The following is a 23,091-nucleotide window of genomic DNA, read 5'->3' on the forward strand; positions in this document are numbered from 1 at the left end:
TGAATTTTGGAGATATTATAACATGCATAGTATGGACGAATTTAGTCTTAAAAAGAAACGACAAATATCTTTTAGGTGCTTTTAATATATATATATACAACGTATAATCATAAACTCCAACTCATATTCCATATATATAAGTCTATTATATGAATAAACGCCAGCGGCGGAATCAGAATTTTTACTAAAGGGTGTCGTTTGTAGTAGAAAATATAATAATACATCGCGGGCAAGGAATCAACCCGTGAGCTTTAGAAACTTTTCCAACCCTTTAATCGGTGGGTTGAACCTTCAGCTTGTGTCAAGGGAAGTCAATATACATTTGAATTTTTTTCGGACAAGGATAGGTCCTTGTAAAATCATAAGCATTAGGAAGGAATAATATCACAGTCAATTACTTACCCCTTGCTATCTCAATAGTAGTATAACTAATTACTATGCCGTTTCATTTTTATTTGATATATTTACAGGAAATTGGTTGTTCCAAACTGAAGGCTCACTTATATACAAACCAGTTCGTCTCAGTAGTGCACCTAGTGATGCAAGTCATCTTGGTATGATCATTTCAACTGTGCTAGATATATAATACATTAAACAATTGGCTAAGGAATTGTTTACAACCACAAAGCAAATTTTGATAAATAAGCTACACTTTTTGCAGGTAATGTGAATGAGTTAGAATCTAATTACTCAAACAACTCCGAAGAAAAGGATATTCAGGTGATAAGAAAATTATTTGCCTTAGCTTGACTTCTCTCAAATTTGTAAACATTATTGTTATTTTACGCACATGGAAATATAGTTTTGAAAAATATTATTTTTCACGGGAAATATTTTCCGGTGTTTGATTGGGGGGCGAAAATGTTATTTAAAAACATATATTTAGATAAAAAGAATGATACCTTTTTATAGTTGAAAATAAGAAAAAAAGCATAAGTACCTGTAAGCACGTAATTTTTGACCCGCGCAACTTTTGAAAATAGTATTTCAAAAATATTTACTTATTTTCATTTTTATAGGATTTTCCATCAACTTTTAATTTTTATTTTAAAACATAAGTTTAAAAACACAAAAATAGTTTATTTTTATTAACTAAGATTAATTAAATTATTTTGGTAGTATTTTTATTTTTGTTCAACGAGAAAGAATTGAATTTGGGCCAAAATAATTTATCGGTAAAGCCCATTTTCGGACCTGAGCCCACTCCTCCCCTCAACCCATTTATCCATTCCCTAACCCACAACCCTTTTATAATCCCTAAATTAAACCTAATTCCTCTACACCCGAACACCTCCCAACAGACACACAAAGAAAGACTCCACTCTTTCACAAAAAAATCATTCGTTTCCACACTAAAAACACCCCTAAGAACGGCAGCCACCACCACCTCCTTACGCAGAATGAATCAGCCGCACCCCCCACAAAAAGAAGATCCTCTCGCCTCTGCCACTCTAAACTCCTAGGAAAGAAACTGTTTGTAAAGCTCATCTCCTTTTCATTCCTTTTTGGAACTTGATGGAAAAATAAAAAATAAAAAAAACAAAGATAGTCACATATAGGAAGGAAACGGCTTCTGTTGCTGATTCCTAAGGAAAAGAAAAAACAAAAGTGGGGAATCGAGTGAACAGTAGCGAAAAACTTTTGATCTCGGCTCATGGAGTTTGATTGAGGCCGCACTTGGGTTTTGAGTTTTCTGGTGTCGATTCGAGGTTCCGGTTCGTAATTTTGGCGTTTTCGTTCAATGATTGTTGTTTTGTTATTCCGATTGATTACAAATTTTCAGCTTTATTCATCAATATAAAGGTCAATTCTCTTCTACTTTTAAATAAATTTTTTACTTTGGCTAGCTTTAGCGGTGCTTCATGGATTTACCCGTTTAATTATGTTAATGTGAGATGTTATTATGTTAATTTTGTTTGTGTTTACTTTGATTTTCTGAACCTAGTTCCTCGTGTGCTTAGCTCTAATTTGAAAGCATGTTTTCTATCATTTTCTTGCTTCAGATTAATTGTTGTTCTCTGCTGCCTTTATGAGATCGATATGTGTAAAATTGCAGCTTTCTATGTTCTGTATGGATATGTTTAAGACTTACCATAAAGACAAATAGATTTTGATATATTTGTTTCCTTATTATTGAACGGTGTGATTTAGATTTATATAATTTAAGTATAAAATTTCATTGTTGTGCCAAGATTCAGATTAGTCCACTACTTAGTTTACATTATCGATCTTTTGTTGTGGTTCCTGATTCAACGGTAAGCATGTTAAATCGCGAGTGCATTTCATGTGGCGCGGTTTGCAATGTGTATCAAAACGACAAGTGTACGACATCGTGGCTTGTTCCAGAAATAATTTCATAAATAATTAAAAGCGGTTATTTGTTAAATGAAATCATAGCTGAATTGTTTGCCTCAATAGGTAAGTAGAACAATACAGATCAAAAATTTGACAGAAGAGATCAAACATATGTTGAATTCGATGGAGGATGGAAGGTCAAGTGTCTTAGCCTATGACACAGCTTGGGTTTCCTTTATTCCAAATACTAGTAATAATGGAAGTGATGAGAGACCTATGTTTCCATCTTGTCTTCAATGGATTATAGACAATCAACTTCCTGATGGTTCATGGGGAGAGGAGATTGTCTTCTGCATATATGATCGACTCTTGAACACACTAGCATGTGTAGTTGCATTGACATTATGGAACACATGCCTTCACAAGAGAAACAAAGGTGAACTTAAAATTTATAAGTTTACACTTTGTCCAATATATTTATACAATCAGATCGCTCAGGTATTTCTAAGGAAATTTTCATGATAAGCATTAATTTGCCTACAACTTTATAGAAATGGTAAAGAATTTTATAGCCTAAATAACTTTTTAAATACTTATCTGCACTCAGTATTTACACCAAAATTTTACTAGTTTCTTAAGCTCCTTAGCATTTAGTATACAATCCTGTTAAACTTTATTCTTGATCCAATACTTGCATGCTTACAATGGGCCACTCTTGTTTCCTAGGTGTGATGTTTATCAAAGAAAACTTAAGCAAGCTAGAGACAGGGGAAGTTGAACACATGACTTGTGGATTTGAATTTGTATTTCCTGCTCTCCTTGAGAAAGCTCAACAATTAGATATTGACATTCCGTATGATGCTCCAGTATTAAAGGATATTTATGCAAGGAGAGAAGTAAAGTTTACAAGGTAAAATGACTACTCTTTTGTCATCTTTGCATTTTCCCAATGACTTCGGCTGACTAATATTTAAGTCACATGATCTTACCGTCGATCCAAAATTTAAATTTTAAGGGTCCCATCTATAAGATTTTTAGCATCAAAGTTATTGTACTTCTTATCTTATGAATTCAGAACTTAATATTTACTGAAAGTATAGTATTTTTTCACTACAACAATAACAACAACGCAGTAGAATCTCACAAATAGGGTTTGGGAAGGGTAAGATATATGCAATCTTATCCCTACCCTGTGAGGGAAGAGAGGCTATTTCCGATAGATCCTCAGCTAAAGAAAAGATGAAAGAAGCATTGACAGCAAGTAGTAACAATACAAGATATTAAGAAAACCGAAACCAAGATCTAGCAATAAAGCGGTAGGTAGTAATAGCAATCTAAGGATAAAACGATATCATACTAATACTAACACTCTCGAACTAAGGAAGGCAAAAGAAAATGCTCGACTAACTACTAATCTTCTACCCTAATCCTCAACCTTCACACTCTTCTAGCAAGGGTCACGTCCTTTGTAACCTCAAGCTCCACCATGTCCTGCCTAATTATCTCTCCCCAAGACTTATTTGTCCTACCTTTTCCCTTTCTCATATCCACCAAGGCCAACCTCTCACACCTTCCAACCGGGGAATATGTGCTTCGCCCCTTAACATGCTCGAACCATCTTAGCCTCACTTCTCGCATCTTATCCTCCACAGGGGTCACTCCCACCTTATCCCGAATAACTTTATTCTTAATCTTATCTAATATGGTATGCTCATGCATCCATCTCAACATTCTCATTTCAGCTACTTTTATCTTCTGGACATGAGAGTTCTTGATTGGACAACACTCTCTCCCATACAACATAGTCGATCTAACCACTACTTTGCAAAACTTACCTTTAAGCTTCAGTGGCACATTCTTATCACATAAGATACAGGAAGCGAGCCTCTACTTCATCTGCCTTGCTCCAATACGATGTGTGACATCCCCATCAATGTCTCCATCACCCTATATTACAAAACAAGATACTTGAATCTCCCTTTCATAGGAATGAGTTGTGTATCAAACCTTACATTGATATCCCCTTCCTAGGTAATGCCGCTGAACTTGTACTCCAAGTATTCTGTCTTGGTCTTGCTCAACTTGAAACCTTTAGACTCAAGGGTACATCTCCAAACCTCCAGTCTCTCATTGATACCACATCACGTCTTGTCAATCAGAACTATATCATCTGCAAATAACATGCACCATAGCACATCCCCTTGAATGTGTCGCGTCAATGCATCCATCACCAAGGAAAATAGACATGGGCTAACTGTTGTTCCCTGATGCAACCCCATCTCAATCAGAAAGTATTCTGAGTATCCTCCCTATGTCCTTACCCGTGTCTTAGCTCCATCATACATGTCCTTGATCAGTCTAATGTAAGCTACAAGCACACTTTTAGCCTTCAAGCATCTCCATAAAACCTCTCTCGGGACTTTATCGTAAGATTTCTCTAGGTATATGAACTTCATATGCAAGTTCTTCTTCATCGCCATATATTGCTCCACCAATCTCCTCACAAGATGAATGACTTTCGTAATCGGTCAACCTAACATAAAATTGAACTGGTTCTCAAAAATAGACACACTCCTCCTCATCCTCCCTTTATACCATCCTCTCCCAAACGTTTTGTGTGGCTCAACATCTTAGTTCCACCTGAATACCCTCTGCTGACACAACGTGACCCAAGAAAGCAACGGAATTATCTCACTACACCTCCACTCTTCAGGTGTCTTCTTCGTCTTAGAAATGATGTTAAACAACCTTAGAGAGCCATTCCAAGCTTGCCTTACCCATACTCTTTCAGAATTCTATAGGGATTTTGTCTAGCCCGGTCGCTCTACCCCTACTAATCTTGCGCATAGCCCCTTCGACCTTCCCTACTCTTATGCGCCTACAGTACCCAAAATCTCAACGCCTCACAGAGTGCTCCAAATCGCCCAGTACAATGTTCCTGTCCCCTTCTTCATTCAAGCTTTTATGGAAGCATGACTACTACCTTCGCCTAATCTGTGCCACCTCCAATAAAACTCTACCCTCCTTGTCTTTTATGTACCTCACTTGGTCTAGATCACGGACCTTCCTTTCTATCACCTTCACCAGCCTATACAGCTTCTTATCCCCGCCTTTGTCCCCAAGTTCTTCATACAAATATCCAAACGTCGCGGTCTTAGCCATAGTAATCGCTAACTTCGCCTCCTTCTTAGCCTTCTTACACCATTCCTTGTTACCCTCTTCTCTACCTTCTCTATGCTCTCTAATAGCATCAAATATGCCGATTTCTTAGCTTCCACTTTTCCCTGAACCTCTTAATTTCACCACCAGTCTCCTTTATGGCCACCAGAGAACCCATTCGAGACCCCTAACAACTCTATCGCAACCTCTCTAATATAATTCGCTATCTTAGTCCACCTATAACTTGCGTTCTCACTACTCTTACAGGCCCCAAAGCGAGCAGCTTCTCCCCCAACTCCTGAGCTTTGTCCTTGGTCAAGGCACCCACCTGATCCTAAATAGACCAAACCCAACCCTCTTCCTCCTTGTCCGTCTGATCTCTAGTCCATAACCAATAGCATGTGTGGGGTCGTAAGATTCTCACCCACGATGACTTTGCAATCCGTGCATAAACCTTTATCACACTTCCTGAGGAGTTGATAGTCAATTTGGGTCTCGGCCACCGCACTCTGGAAGGTGAACAAGTATTTTAGCACACTCCAGCAACGAAGTACTTCCTCCATTTCTATCTCCAAAATCGAAACCATCATGCACACTGTCATACTCCAGACGACCTCCCAACGTGTCCACTAAAGTCTCCTCATATAACAAGCTTCTCGGTGTATGGAATTTCCCGCACCAACCCATCTAAATCCTCCCGAAAGCGCCTTTTAACCTGCTCGTCCAAACCTATTTGAGGCGCGAAAGCACTAATTATGTTCAAAATATACCCTCACACAACTAACTTAATAGCCATCAGCCTGCCATTCACCATCCTAACCTCTACCACTAGCTCTCTAAGTTCCATATCTACTAAGATGCCTGCCCCATTCTTCCCTCTCACCCCTCTTGAGTATTACAATTTAAACACATCAGCCTCCTGAGCTCTAGTTCCGACTCATCTTGCCTCTTAGACAATGCCATGTTAATCTTACTCTTGTGGAGAATCTTCGCTAACTCTATAGACTTTCCCGTTAATGTCCCTATGTTCCATAACCCAACTCTCAACCTAGAGGTTCCTTATCCCCCTTGACACCCTTGCCCCCCACCCCTCGCCCCACCTGAGGACATGACCTCACTCTATCATAGCTCACTGCGACCACTAGTCTAAGGGGTACTGAGTTATTACTGCCACTAGACTAGCAAAGAGTTACACAATGAATAGTTTAAAAATTAATTAAAGGCTTAAAGATGCTAATTATGGATACAAATAAGCAGGCAAGAGTTGGGTATTAACGGGGCACTTAATTTACGTATGATAGAGATAAAGGCAAGCAAGTCTTAATACAAGAATACTTCAGATACAAATAAGAAATAGGCAAGCAAATATACATATACCAATCCACAAATACCAAAGCAGGAGAGATACAACCTGGGGCGAGTCTTCCTAAAGCGATAGCACTGCAATTCACCGAAGAACTGACCAGAAATTGGTGGGTCGCGTTGGAGCTGCTTAAAATCTTCTGGGACAGGTTGTGTTGAGTAGGCGGCAGTCAGAGAGAGAAAAATAGGTTGGAGTTGATAGAGAGAGAGTAAAAAATTATCAAGCAGGTCAATATAGTATTTTTCCACTATTATATCTATATATTCCATATATTGCATTCAGTTGTTGAACCCATTGGTCAGAGGCTCATTCCTCCTACAAATTTATTCATACATTTCTATTTTGCAGAATTCCTAAAGATCTTATCCATTGCACACCGACAACAGTATTGTATTCATTAGAAGGATTAAGGGACAACTTGGACTGCAAAGGCTTTTGAAGCTTCAAATGCCTGATGGTTCATTCTTAACATCCACTGCTTCCACTGCCTTTGCATTCATGGAAACAAATGATGAAAAGTGTTTGGCATAGCTTTAAAATGTTGTTCAAAAGTGTAATGGAGGAGGTAAATACAATCTTCCTTTGTCCAATAATGTTACATAACATGAACAATTCCAAAAAGTTATACTCCTTCCGTTTCATTTACACTTAATGACAAGTTTTGTAGCAACATAAATGTTATAACATAATTAAGATTACAAGTTTCAAATGATGATACATGCACTAATTACATGCAATATGTTTAGCGCGACAATACCCACTCGACTTGGTAACACGACTATGGGCAATTGATCGATTACAACGCCTTGGAGTCTCTTATTATTTTGCGGAAGAGTTCAAGGAACTTTTGAATCATGTGTTCAGGTAAACAAAAAGCAATATATTTGCTTCACACAATTAAAAGCATGAAATGACCAATTTTGAGCAATTTATGTGACAAGACTAATTTATTGTTGAACTACAGATATTGGGATGAGGAGAATGGAATTTTCAGTGGAAGGAATTCAAACGTTTGTGACGTTGATGATACATGTACGGCTATTAGGTTGCTTAGGTTACATGGGTATGATGTTAGTCCAGGCAAGTCAATGGAAAATGAGTTCCTCACTGATTTCGCAAAATTTACTTACTCCATGTACCAATTTATTTGGGGGAGCTCGAATTTGGATTTTGACCAGACATAGAATGTCACGACCCCAAATCTCCTCCGTAGGATGTCGTGACGGCACCTAATCTCTAAGATTAGGTATGCCTAACAATATGCGAAAACATCAAATAAAAGTTTAAAATTTCAAAACTTCAACAATTTTATCAATAGACTATAAGCTCAATACATATAATTTCCCAAAACCCGGTGAGTTATAAGTCACAAGCTCTAGATACAATGCTGAACAATCTTATACATCACCGTTTATCAAAAACATAAAGAAATAAGAAAGAACAAGGGTAGAAGGGGACTCTGAAGCGTACGGACGCGGGCAGGTGTACCTTGAAGTCTCCAAGCAGCAACACAACACTCTAATATTGAGGCTGATAGGATATACATGTATCTGCACAAAATATGTATAGAAGCATAGTATGAGTATACTACAACGGTACCCAGTAAGTGTCAAGCCTAATCTCGACAGAGTGGTGATCAGGTCAAGTCAGGTCCCTACTGGAAATAATAAGAAACAAGCAAAAGATATAATGATGTAATAAGACTGACAGGGAAGTGAAACAATAAGGAGTTTACGGAAAAATGACAACATAGAGTCCAAAGAAAGCTAATACAACATGAAGGGGAGCAAGAATCTTACAGGTTAAGGAAAATAACAACAAACAATACAGCAAATAGAGAAGATCAACAGGGCACTCCCGAGGTACCGCCTCGTACTCCCTCAAAATCAAAATCTTTCCTTATATCACCGCAGAAGTCTTTATAATTAGTTTTGAAAAATTATTTTTCCGAAATAGCATCTCGCGTTTTAGCCCACCTTATCACACCACATGGCTTCTAGTAGTTCCCCTACTAGCCACGCGTATCAAGCCTATATTATCTCACCGCATGCGTTTCAACACCTGGACCTTATACCACTGCATGCGTATCAATATTCACAACGACACGACAGAAACCTCATGCAAATAATAACAACCGCACAGCAGAAACCTCATGCAATAATAATAACAGCACAACGGAAACCTCGTGCAAGCAACCAAAATAATCACCTTAACAATAACACGAAATCCAAACATAACAGCTAAATAACATGAAGTTCACAACTTACACCTTGCCTCAATATAAACCACAACCTTGCAACTCAACGCCAAACTCAACAGCAAGATATTTCAAGAATAACAATTTCAAATAAAGGCTTTCACAGTTAAGTAATGAATACGGGATTAAGAAAGCAAGTAATTCAACTAAACATGTAGTACATGTTGCAAATAAGAGATAAGACAAGTAGACATGTGAAATTAGGCTAAGCATGATGACAACAACATAATAAAGTAACCCAGTTAAGGCATGAAAATGAAACTACGTAGCAAAAATCAGAATTTCAATATTTAACCCGTGTACGCACTCGTCACCTCGCGTGCACGGCCTTCACATATCACAAATTATCACCATAATACCAAATCCTAAGGGAAATTTCCCCCACACAAGGTTAGACAAGTCACTTACCTCAAACCACACACAATCAATCAATTAGAAGGCCTTCCCCTCACTTTTCCAACTACGTACGGCTCGAATCTAGCCAAAACAATTCCATACTATAAATATAACTATAGGAAATTAGTTTAAATAATGAAATAAAGATTTTTGCAAGAATTGGAAAAATTGCTCCAAAAAGTGCCCACGTCTCGGAACCCGACCAAAATTATAAAATCCGAACACCCATTTGATATCGAGTTCAACCATACAAGAATTATCCAAATCCAGCCTCATTTAGCCTTTCAAAACCCAAAAACTTGGTCTAAGAACTTCTACACTTTTTCCCTAGTTTTAAACTCCAAAACCATAATTAAAAGGTATAATTAACAGTAGATTCATGGGAATTAATCAATAACGAGTCAAGAATCTTTACCCAAATGCTTCCTCTGAAAATCCCTCAAAATCTCCCCTCAATCCGAACTCTCAAAGTCCCGAAAAATAAATGAAATAAAACCCTCGATTTTCCCCTTTTCTGCCAGTTATGTCGCACATGCGACCTTATTGCCGCATCTCCGGCTCCGTACCTGCGAAAAACCCATCGCAGGTCCAGCCCTCACTTAGGCCCAGAAATCTCGCTTCTGTGGACACCCTAAGCGCACATGCGCTTGTGCTTTAGCGGATAAAATGTCGCACCTGCGACCACTAGCGCTTCTGGCACCTCCTCGCCGCAGAAGCAAAGCCACTTATGCGGAACCTTTTCCGCATCTGCGAGCCATGCCTGGACAGCCCCTTTCCGCTTCTGCGCTCCATTGCTCGCACATGCGGCCAGTCCCTCCGCATGTGCGATGACAATAGAACTGGGAGCTTCAACATATTCACTAAGTCTAAAAATGATCCGATATCGATCTGAATCCCCCCGAGGCCCCTAGGACATCAACAAATTATACCAACAAGCCCTAAAACACGATACAAACTTAGTCGAGGCCTCAATTCACATCAAACAATATCAAAAACATGAATCGCACCCCAATTCAAGCCTAAAACACTTATAGACTCTTAACTTCTACATTCGATGTCGAACCCTATCAAATCAAGTCCGATTGACCTCAAATTTTGCATATAAGTCATAAATGACATTACAGACCTATTCCAACTTCTAGAATCGGAATCCTATCCCAATATCAAAAAGTTCACTCCCGGTCAAACCTTTCAAAATCTTCCCACTTTCTAACTTTCGCCAATTAATGTTGAAATAACCTACGGACTTCCAAATCAACATCCGGACACGCTCATAAGACCAAAATCACCATACAGGGCTATTGGGACCGTCAAAACTCTATTCCGGAGTCGTCTTCACACAAATCAAACTACGGTCGACTCCTACAACTTAAACTTCCAATTTAGAGACTATGTGTCCCATTTCTCTCCGAAATCAAAAATCAAACCTTCCGGCAAGTCACATAACCACAGTATAACACAGAGAATGTAATAAATAGGGGGTCGGGGCTAATATACTCAAAACGACCGGCCGAGTCGTTACATAGAATCTTTAAGGGTTTTGAAACAAAATTTATATATTTGAAAACTATGTAAAGAATACTATAAATCACAATAATTAACAATTCAAAATATATATAAAGCATAAAAAAAATCACGATCAAAGAAAAACTCGTTTGACTCTCGAAATTCAAATTCCCCCACATACGAAGCATTTATTGGTGGCTTAATCCAATTTTTAATTATCTGTCACAGATGCGCTAAACAATTTCAAAGATGGTGATCAATTCTTTTGCCATAGAGGTGAACTGGATGAGTCACCAACACATATGTTTAATCTCTATAGATGTTCCCAAGTTTTATTCCCAGGAGAAAAGATTCTTGAAGAGGCAAAGAATTTTACTTATAACTTCTTACAGCAATGTCTTGCAAACAACCAATGCTTAGACAAATGGGTCATAGCTAAGGACATCCCCGGGGAGGTAAATAATAAACAAAGATTTTAATAGGTCGGTAGGAAATTCTATTATTGTGGACCGTGTGTATCGGTCATGTGTGGTGACCATTGGGGGATTGGATAGGAGAGTTGATCTTTTACTACTTAGTATAGTTAATTTTGATGTGATTCTAGGCATGGATTAGTTTTCCCATGTTATGCGATTCTGGATTGTCACGCTAAAAACGTGACATTGGTGATGCAGGGATTGCCTAGGATTGAGTGGAGAGATTCTTTGGACTATGTCCTCAGTAGGTTGATTTCATATTTGAAGGCCCAACAAATGGTTGGGAAGGGATATTTGGCATATTTGACCTTTGTAAGTGATATTGGTGCTGATACTCCTACCACTGAGTCTGTTCCGATAGAGAGAGACTTTCCGGATGTGTTTCCTGTAGACCTATCAGGGATGCCACCCGACAGGGACATTGATTTTCGTATTGACTTAGTGTCGGGCACTCAGGTTATTTCTATTCCTCCGTATCGTATGGCACCAGTAGAGTTGAAAGAATTGAAAGAGAAGTTTCTTCTTGATAAGGGGTTCATTAAGCCTAGTGTGTCACCTTGGGGTGCAACGGTTCTATTTGTGAAGAAGAAGGATGGTACTATGCAGATGTACAATTATTATAGGCAGTTGAACAAGGTTACAATTAAGAACAAGTATCCTTTACCGCGCATTGATGACTTATTTGATCAGCTTCAGGGAGCAAGAGTGTTCTCTAAGATTGATTTGAGGTCTAGGTATCACCAGTTGAAGATTCAAGACTCTGATATTCTAAATACGGCATTCAGGACCCGCTATGGTCACTACGAGTTCCTTGTGATGTCTTTTGGGCTAACCAATGCCCCAACAACATTCATGCATCTGATTAACAGTGTATTCCAACCATATCTTGATTAGTTTATCACAATATTTATTGATGATTTCCTAGTATACTCACGTAGCCAGGAGGAGCATGCACAATAACTGAGGATTGTATTATAGACATTGAGGGAGAAGAAACGTTATGCTAAATTCTCCAAGTATGAGTTCTGACTTGATTCTGTGGGATTCTTGGGACACGTGGTGTCCAGTGAGGGTATCAAGGCAGATCCGAAGAAGATTGAGGTAGTTCAGAATTGGCCCAGACCGTCCTCAGTTAATGATATTCAGAGTTTTCTTAGCTTGGTCAGATATTATCGTTGCTTCATGGAGGGTTTCTCGTCCATTGCGGAACCTTTGACTTGATTGACCCAGAAGGGTGCCCCATTCAGGTGGTCTGATGAGTGTGAGGAGAGCCTTCAGAAGCTCAAGACTGCCTTGACCACAACTCCAGTCCTAGTTTTTCCTTCAGCATCGGGTTCATATATAGTGTATTGTGATGCTTCTCGGATTGGTATTGGGTATGTCTTAATGCAGAAGGGTAGGGTGATTGCTTATGCTTCATGCCAGTTCAAGCTCCATGAGAAGAACTACCCCTTCATGATTTAGAGTTGGCAACCATTGTTCATGCATTGAAGATTCGGAGGCATTATCTCTACGGTGTGTCTTATGAGGTATTTACAGATCATCGGATCCTACAACACTTGTTCAAGCACAAGGATCTAAATTTGAGGCAGCGGAGATGATTGGAGCTATTAAAAGTCTAGGATATTACCATTTTGTATCATCCTGGGAAGGCCAATGTGGTGGCTGATGCCTTGAGTAGAAAAACGGTGAGTATGGGTAGCCTTGCATATATTCTTGTTGGTGAGAGACCGCATCAGATGTTCAGGCCTTGGCCAATCTGTTAATGAGGTTAGAAGTTTTGGAGCCTAGACGAGTTCTAGATTACGTTGTTTCTCGGTCTTCTTTATATGATCGCATCAGAGAGTGTCAGTATGACGACCCCTATTTGCTTGTCCTTAAGGACATGGTTCAGACTGTGATTCCAAGGAGGTTTTTATTGGATTTGTTCGCCTAATGTGGATGGGTTACGTGAGTTTATTCTTGAGGAGGCCCATAGTTCATGGTATTCCATTCATCCTGGTGTTGTGAAGATGTATCAGGACTTGTGGCAGTACTATTGGTAGAGAAGAATGAATAATGATATAGTGGAGAGTGTATCTCGGTTCTTGAACTACCAGCAGGTGAAGTACGAGCATCAGAGGCCGGGCGGTTTGCTTTAGAGGTTTGAAATTCCTGAGTGGAAATGGGAGTGTATTACCATGGACATCAGTGTTGGGCTACCACGGACCTTGAAGAAATTCGATGCTATTTGGGTGATTGTGGACCAGTTGACTAAGTCCGCACATTTTATTTCGGTGGTGAAAACCTATTCTTCGGAGCAGTTGGCTGATATTTATATCTATGAGATTTTTTGTCTTCACGGTATGATGGTGTCCATTATTTCTTATCATGGCACGCATTTTACATCGCAGTTTTGGAGAGCAATGTAGCGAGAGCTAGGCACACGGTTTGAGTTGAGTACCAAAATCCACCCTCAGAAGGACGGACACTCCGAGCGCACCATTCAGATATTTGAAGATATTCTACGCGCTTGTGTTATAGATTTCGGGGTTCTTAGGACCAGTTTCTACTGCTTGCAGAGTTCGCCTACAACAACAACTACCAATCGAGTATTCAGATGGCTCCTTATGAGGCCTTATAAGGGAGGTTGTGTCGATCTCCAGTTGGATGGTTTGAGCCGGGGGAGGCTAGGTTATTGGGAATGGATCTGGTTCAAGATGCCTTGGAAAAGGTCAAGTTGATTCAGGATCGGCTTCACATGGAACAGTCTAGACAGAAGATTTACGTCGATCGAAATGTTCGTGATGTTTCATATATGGCAGGAGAGAATGTATTGCTCAGATTTTCACCCATGAAGGGTGTGATGAGGTTCGGAAGAAGGGCAAGTTGAGCCTTCGGTATATTGGCCCTTTTGAGGTGCTTGAGAGGATTGGAGATGTGGCCTATAAGCTTGCATTACCACTTAGTATATCGAGTGTTCACCCAGTGTTTCATGTTTCCGTGCTCCGAAAGTCTTACAGTGATGTGTCTCATGTTTTGGACTTCAGCACGGTTCAATTAGATGGATATTTGACTTATGACGTGTAGGCGGTGGCTATTTTGGATCGGCAGGTTTGAAAGTTGAGATTAAAGGGCATAACTTTAGTGAAAGTACAAAGAAGAGGTCAGCCAGTCGAGGAGGCTTCTTGGGAGACGAGGGGGAGATCCGGAGACATCTATTTGAGACTCCAGGTATGATTCTAGACCCGTTCGAGGACGAACGTTTGTTTATGAGGTGGAGAATGTAATGACCTGATCGGTCGCTTTTAGTATTTTAGCCTCGTTCCCCTATTTATTTCTTATTCTAAATTAATTTGTGGTCATGTTATTTTTCAGGGTAGTTGGTTTGATTCCGAGGATATTTCAGAATGAATTAAGACACTTAGTCCCAAGGTTGGAAGTTTAAGTTGAAAGAGTTACCCGAATGTTGACTTAAGAGTAAATGACTTCGGAATAGAGTTTTGATGGTTCTGTTACCTTCGTATCGTGATTTTGGACATAGGAGTATGTCTGGATATTGATTTGGAGGTCCGTAGGTCATTTTGGCTTGAATTGACGAAAGTTAGAAAGTTGAGAAGTTTGACCGCGAGTTGACTTTGTTGATACTGGGCTTGGATTTTTCTTTTGGAAGTTAGAGTAGGTCCGTTGTGTGATTTAGGTTTCAGCATCGATTATAGAAGTTGGAAATCCAATAGTTTCAATAGGCTTGAATTGGGGTGCTATTCATGATTTTGATATTGTTTGACGTGATTTGAGGCTTCGACTAAGTTCGTATGATGTTTTAGGATGTGTTGGTATGTTTGGATGTGGTCCTTGGGGACTCGGGTGAGATTCAGATTGATTCAGATTGCATTTTGGCCTTATAGAACTGCTGATCTGGTGTCGGGTGCAGTCTTCATTGCGTTCGGGATGAAGTGATCGCGTTCGCGTAGAGTTGTTCAGGGGTAGGAGGATTTTTTTCTTCGCGTTCGTGAAGGTTTAGTGGCTATGTTCAACACGATCACGAGAGGGTTTCCGCATTCGCGTAGAAGGGTTAGGTTGGCTTGGGCATCAGACATTTAGCCTTCACGTTCTCGAGAATGGGGTCGCGTTTACTTAGGCTTGGGGTCAAAGGTCATCGCGTTCGCGACTGGGATGTCGCGTTCGGGTAAGAGGAATTTTCAGCTGAGAAGTTTTGTGCTTCGCGAATGCGAGGCATTTTCCACGTTCGCGAAGAAGGCATACTTGGGAAGATTTGAAAACTCCAAATCGTGGGTTAGATAATTATTTCATATTTTGACTTAGGGAGCTCGGCTAGGGGCGATATTTGTGAGGGATTTCACTAAAAATCAAGAGGTAAGCTACTTTTGATCACTTTTATCCATTAATATTGAATACCCATTGATTTTTCCACCTAGATTATGTATTATGAGGTGAAATTTGTGGCATTTTGGACTAGGGATTGGAGAGTAAGATTTGGGGATTTAAGGGTCGATTTATGGTCAGGTCACCCGATTCATGAGGCAAGGGTTTGTTGGTGTATTGAGTTGAGCACTTTGAGGTAAGTAACACTTCTAAAATTGGTACTGAGGGTATGAAACCTTGGAATACATCTAATATGGTTGGTGTTGGGGTGACGGGTGTGTGGGCGTGCACCATGGTAATTATGACTTGGTTGATTCTGTAGTACTGTGTAGTTATCTAGTCTTGTTTCTATCCGTGTAATTCCTACGTGTTAGAATAATGAGCTATGATCCATGTTAGAAATCATGTTTAGGCTATATGCTTATTCTATTAGGACCCACTGAGGTCATTTTTGTTGTTGAGTTATTTGCTTAAGTTGCAATTATGTACTCAGACATATTTATTCATTTGCATATCATATATCGGTCTCTGTTATCACTTACTATTACATCATTTTATTATTGTTTGGGCTGAGTGGTATGACATTTGTGAGCACGTGAGACTAGAGAGATTGATGACTGAGTTGGGGTCTGGGAGCCGAATTGTGAGTGATATTGGCGATGGGGGTGCACGTCGCAGCATGCCTTATTGGCTTATTTATAATTATGGGATCGGACTGCATGCTGTAGCAAGCCATATTGGTTTTATATTTGTGCTTGGGCAGGATCCGCCCCTCCAGAGTCTGACATACCAGCAGTTAGCACAGGCATCCGTACAGTGTTGAGTGATTGTGTATGCTGAGTGGTACATTGAGACAGACATATTGAGTACTCTGAGAGTGTGAGTACCTGGGATTATCATTGTGATGCATTACATTTCACATGCATATTTGACATGTAGGCATAAAGATGTAACATTTCTCGTGCTAGCAGTACTTGGCATATTTTATTAGTGTTGAGCTTAAATTGTTGTACTTGATAGCACGCCTAAATTTATGTACTGTGCACGAGCTGAATATTAAAGTTTTATGAGTTATTACTGTCATTATCTTGTTATATATGTATTGTCATTATTTGATTTGGACTGTATCTTTCTGAGCTTGTCACTGCTTTCAGCCCAAGGTTAGTCCTGTGCGTCCGCTTCTGCAGAGAGAGACCACGCATGCGGTCCCAAGTCAACAGACAAGACTCTACTTCTGCGGAAGGAATCTGCATCTGCGGTTGCGCACCTGCGCAAGGACCTCTGCACCTACGGACCCAGCTCACCCAGTCTCATCTCACATCTGCGGCCAAGGGGCCGCTACTGCGGTGCCTCACCTACGGCCATACCCTCGCAGGTGTGATTGCACCAGAACTCAGCAGGCATCCATAAATCCTTCAAATCTCCAAATGAGTCCAAACTCAACCCGAATCACACCCAAGGCGCCTGTGACCCCGTTCGAACATACTATCAAGTCCCAAAACACAACACGAACCTACTCCAGGCCTTAAATCACATCAAACAACTTAAAATCTACGAATTGCATACCAATTTAAGCCTATTGAATCAATGAACATTTAACTTCTTAAACTAATGCTGAATCATATCAAACAAACTCTGAATGAGATGAAATATTATATGCAAGTCACAAATGAAACAACAGACCTATACCAACTCCCAGAATCATAATCCGAGCCCGATATCAATAAAGTCAACACTCGATCAACCTCTCAACCTTCCAAACCTTCAATATTTTAATTTTCGCCAAAAAGCACCAAATCAACCTACAGACCTCCAAATCAACATCCGGACATACGCCTAAGTCCAAAATCACCATACGAAGCATCAGATCCATCAAAATACCATTCCAAAGTAGTCTACACAAAAATCAAATTTCGGTCAACTCTTTCAACTGATACTTTTAACCTTGAGACTAAGTGTCCCAATTCACTCCGAAACTCACTTAAAACCAAACCAACCACCCCGAAAAAACACATAACTACAATTGAACATAGAGGAGGCAATAAAAGGGGAACATGGCTCAAATACTCATAACAAACTGCCAGATCGTTACATTCTTCCCCTCTTAAAACTAACGTTCGTCCTCGAAGGCGTATAGAGACATACCTGAAGTGCTAAAAAGGTCAAGATAATGGCTACGCATATCATGCTCGATCTCCCAAGTCGCCTCTTCGACTGGTTGACCTCTCCATTGAACATTCACTCAAGCAATGTTCTTTGACCTCAAATATAAAGTTGCTTTCAAATAGCATAATAATAAAAGTATGATAATCTTATAGACCTAAGACATGAAAACTAATAACTAGTGAAGATAAAACTTTAACATATCTAATTGAAGAAGAAATATTCAAATGATATTCACCCTTACGATGTTCTCATTTACTGATAAATGTATAATATTATGGTCCGTTATTTGAGTTGCGTTCAATCTTCATATTTTTATAGATGAATTCATTATTCATTGGTTAAAAAATTTAAGGGTCAACAATGTTAGCTAGAAAATTTGACCATGATCTGTTTAGGAATAACTGGGCGAGTCCTGAACATTGAACGTTGGGCGAGCCTCGAGCAAATCCAAAAAAATATTTTAAAACATCGTCTATAAGTAACGATGATAACAAATTAGTGTAAATACTAGTACTACTTTTGAAATTTTTAATTATATCTAAGAAGATTGATTCAAGAACAATTGGCATGCTTGCAACAGCTGCCACTTACTGGCATTCTCTGTTGACAAATGATAAGAAAAAATTTAAAGAACTCATATACAAGATAGGAATGGTTTTTTTTTTAAAAAAAAAAGAGAGAGAGGAATGGTTAACTCTACTTTAATAGAGTAGTTAATGTGCTTCTCATATCCTTTTTGACGAAATAAATATTGTAAGAGAGGTTCGCATTAATTTGAATGGTCTAACGCAGACATAGCATATTATTGCATGAAAAACCTATCTAGTTTGACAGCTCAAAGCAAAACACTATCAACATTAACCTAACTCATAAAATGTTGTTATTATTAGCCGTAAATCCTCTTTTTATTACAAGTGGCTAAAGCTTCTTTCTCTTTATTTCGTGGCTTCTGGTCCTTACTTTTCATTATGACTCACATTTACAGTGAACCAGCTACACTAATCTAAACAATTTAATTGTCACAATTTCTATAAATAGATCTGTCTATAGATACAAATATAGAACACTAATTGAAGTCAATTAACATTAATACAACAGCATTTAAACCAGAATATTAGCTCAATAATGTTCCCGCAAATAATGGAAGTAATTGACTTTGCAACACCCAAATTGTCACCAACAGCAATAGTCATTTTTGTGATTATAGCAAAACAAAGCTTCTTACTTTAAAGTCAGGCCTGTACTCGTATATAATTTATGATAGTTAAAAATGTAGCTTGACGATAACCTTAACTCAATTGGAAAATAGGTCAGGAACGCCAACGAACAATTACAAATGATTGCATGATCTAATTAAGAGGATGAAAGGTCGTGTTTCATGGTAATAATTTCTTTTACAAAACTCATTTCAAGTGGGTATTGTTAGAGTAAACTGTATGTATCTTAAAGAATTTGAATCTCAATTTTTGGTAATTTTGTGAAAATTTGAGTTGAATTTTGAGTTACGGTTCGAAGGAAGAAGATAAAATTTCTGCAGGTATAATTGTGTATCTTCTGTATGTCTCTTATATATTTCATATGTATCACATGTCTCCCATGTATATCCATGTACAACTGTGTGTGAGATACATGTGTTGCAAAGTGTTGCAAAGAAAATTTTCAACTCAATTTCAACTACAAACTTCAAACTAGTTCAATTCACATACTACCTTCTTCAAATTTTTTATATACCAAACGGTGAGAGACGATTTTTCAAGAGTCATTTCTTCTCCAAATTGTTGGTAAGTGATTCTAAACCATTTTCTTTCAATTGCCCATTACATTATTTGAATTTTCAACCTAAAATCTAGAGTTTTCATGGTAGAATTAGGGGTTAGGGTAGAAACTAGGGATTTCAGGAATTTAGGGATTTAGACCTCAACTTGAGGTCGAATTCCAAAACTAATTACATATTCGGACTCGGGGGTGAATGGGTAGAAGAATTTTGGTCCGAACCTCGGGTTTTGACCAAGCGGGCCCGGGGTCTTTTTTTTCGACTTTTTGGAGAAAATTTGGGAAATTTAATTTATGCAATATAATTGATTCCTTTAGCAATATTTGATATTATTGATTCATTTTTGAATAGATACTAGTGGTTTGGAGGTGAATTCCAAAGAAAAAGCTGTGATTGAGAATTAAGTGGCCTTCGGAGCGAGGTAAGTGTTGTGCTAAGTGAAATCCATGTGAGCGGCGTATATGTGAGGTGACGAGTACTTATGCGCCACCAATTTGCCTGTTTTTCATGTTTTCTCTATTTTTCATGTTTTCTCTGTTTTTCTTATATTGTCCCTTTCCTATGCCAAATTGCTACGTGTTATACTAGTGTTGTTCAATTTATCGTCCTTATCATGTTTACGGATTTTCTGGTGATAATTGAGTTTTTATTTCAAAGTTGAGATTGATATTATGAAACCAAATGTTGAAGTAAGGTTTGTACTTGTTAATCTATCTTCCTGTTTTTATTTATGCATTGTATTATGGTAAGAGAGAGTGTTAATGCACGAAGGGTGATGTCGTGCCATATTGTGAGTGTTAATGCACAAAGGGTGATATCGTGCCATATTGTAAGTGTTAATGCACGAAGGGTGATGCCGTGCCATATTGTGAGTGTAAAAGCACGAAGGGTGATGTCGTGCCATATTATGAGTGTAAAAGCACGAAGGGTGATGCCGTGCCATGATATGAGAGTTAATGCACGAAGGGTGATGTCGTGCCGTTTCTATTAATTTTATGGTGAGATTGAGAGTAAAAGCACGAAGGGTGATGTCGTGCATTTTTCCTTACTGTATTCACTATTCTTGTTGATTCATGGTATATTGACCGCTCCGGTGATCATTCTGTCGTAGTTCTTTATCTTGTATTCCCCTCAGTATGTTTCTCTCCCGACATTTCCTGTTTAGTTCTTCATTTCTGTTATTCGTATATACACTGTTAAATTATACAGGTTAATTTGTATGTGCCTTGCCTTAGCCTCGTCACTACTTCATCGAGGTTAGGCTCGATACTTACCAGTACATGGGGTCGGTTGTACTGATACTGCACTCTGCAATTTCTGTGCAGATTTTGATACCAGCTCAGGTTGATCGAGAATTTTGCTATTGATCCGTTGTCCGGAGACTCAAGGTAGATATGTCGGCATTTAGAGACCTTGAAGTCCCTGTCTATCTTTTATCTCCTACTGTTTTCTTTCATTCAGACAGTTGTGTTTCTTTCAGACTATTACTTGTAGTAAATTCTAGAATGCTCGTGAATTGTGACTCCAGATCCGGGTGGTAGTGATTAATACAGTTTTATAATATTTCGCACTTATTATATTTCATCTTAGTTAATTAATGTTATTTACTGAATGGAAATAAGGAATTGGTTTGATGATTCTCTAACGTTGGCTTGCCTAGCAAGTGAAATGTTAGGCGCCATCACGGTCCCGTTAGTGGAAATTCCGGGTCATGACAGTTGGTATCAGAACACTTGGTTGCATAGGTCTCACGAGTCACGAGCAAGCCTAGTAGAGTCTGAAGGATCGGTACGGAGACGTCTGTACACCTTACGAGTCTAAATCTGTGCTCAGATTTTCAATCTAAGATCATTTAGGCACTCAAATCATCATTTTTATCGATTCTAGGTTTTCTCCAAAAATATCTCTTGATTTCACCTTTAATCATTATTTCTAAGGTATACTAGATGATAGATTTATGATATATTTATCGATTCAAGTTAGAATCACTTACCTCAATGTTATAGATGTAGATCTAGCTGAAAACCCCTCAATCCGAGCTCCCAAAGTCTCCAAAATGTGTGAGAATGAACCAAAATCACAAACTGGGACTATTTATACAAAGAAAAAAAATTGCACACCGGTCAGGGACGGGCGCGCCTCACCCTGCAACGCACCTGGACTAGGCGTGATGGCTAGTACGTCATGCCTGGCATCACACCTGGCTTGGGTGCGATGGTAAGTACGTTGTGGCCTATACTGTCTGGTCTATGCTGCTAAACTTTTCATTCCAACCCTCCCTCCCTCCCCCTCCAAAACATCTCGAACCCCACGGAACCCATCCAACGATTCAGACTATTCCAAATACGCTATATGAACTTATGTAAAATCTTGAAACACGAAGCAAAATGCTATAAATCAAATCAACTTAAGAATCCTTAAAGTTCCAACTTTCATGCAATAATATCAAAGTGTTCCCGGGCCCCTCTTAATCCAAATATTTTTACAAGTCCTAACACATCATATATATATATATAAACATGTTTGAAGCTTCGAAATTTGAACCAAAGCGTTATTATTAGAATCGAGGGGTTAGGTTGTCATTTTAGTCTTTAAACCTTCCAAATGGCCAGGTAGCGCTCCAAAACCTTCACGAACTCCTTCGGACCCTAGCCACCCTTAGGCCCAAAAATTTTAAGGACCCCTCTTGTCGATAATAGTGGACATTTATGATATAATTTGTCTTTACTAATTTGAACATAATATTCTTAATAAAAGGAAAAAGAAAATTTCAAATGGATTTGAATCGAAACGTGAAAAATATTTTTAGTTTTCTTTTTGGCGGCAAAAATATTGTATCACTAGGTTATTAGAAGATTATTGTAATATACTATATCAGATAAAAAGACTTGATTTTTTTTCAAATACTTATATTACTTATAAAAATAATATTAACAGTTATGTAACAGTTGTATTAATAGCTGGATCATTAACAAAACGTTGCCTTACGTGTGCAAGTTAAGTGAAGTCAACAAGAAAATATAATGCAATTGCTGCTGAAACAAGAGCGCAACTCGTTTCCGGTAAAAATACAAGAATCGGCCGTTCTAAAGGTTACTACTTTCACAAAACCTAACAAAAGTTTTAGTGGGCGTTTGACACAGAATCGGGCGTTTGACAAAGATTCGAGAATTTAATATTTGCCCTTCATCAAGAGGCAATATATAAATAAGCCTGCGCCATTGCAACAACTCAAACCATTTCCAATATTGCCTCACAAGTCAGTAGTGCCTTACCTCTTTCAAATGTTCATTATCTTTATCGCCCTTCCCCCAATTCTCATAAGAAGAATAAA

General features: G+C 38.7%; 1 protein-coding gene across 1 annotated transcript; it reads left to right on the plus strand.

The window, feature by feature from the left end:
* Positions 1-657: 657 nt before the first annotated feature.
* On the plus strand, positions 658-8,132 carry LOC104108140 (copal-8-ol diphosphate hydratase, chloroplastic-like). The gene is made up of 6 exons (XM_070192016.1): positions 658-720; positions 2,419-2,731; positions 3,022-3,205; positions 7,166-7,382; positions 7,564-7,681; positions 7,782-8,132. Exons 2-4 carry the CDS (start codon positions 2,467-2,469, stop codon positions 7,254-7,256), a joined length of 540 nt encoding a protein of 179 aa, XP_070048117.1. The 5' UTR covers positions 658-720; positions 2,419-2,466; the 3' UTR covers positions 7,257-7,382; positions 7,564-7,681; positions 7,782-8,132.
* Positions 8,133-23,091: the final 14,959 nt, after the last annotated feature.

This window comes from Nicotiana tomentosiformis, chromosome 12 (assembly GCF_000390325.3).
Source record: "Nicotiana tomentosiformis chromosome 12, ASM39032v3, whole genome shotgun sequence".
Classification (NCBI taxonomy): domain Eukaryota; kingdom Viridiplantae; phylum Streptophyta; class Magnoliopsida; order Solanales; family Solanaceae; genus Nicotiana; species Nicotiana tomentosiformis.

What these genes read in the sequence shown, in the direction of transcription:
- LOC104108140 (XM_070192016.1), top strand. Translation starts at nt 2,467, where the DNA reads ATGTTGAATTCGATGGAGGATGGAAGGTCAAGTGTCTTAGCCTATGAC. An exon ending in CCTTCACAAGAGAAACAAAG is followed by an intron (nt 2,732 to 3,021) that starts GTGAACTTAAAA and finishes CTTGTTTCCTAG; the next exon opens with GTGTGATGTTTATCAAAGAA. An exon ending in AGAGAAGTAAAGTTTACAAG is followed by an intron (nt 3,206 to 7,165) that starts GTAAAATGACTA and finishes TCTATTTTGCAG; the next exon opens with AATTCCTAAAGATCTTATCC.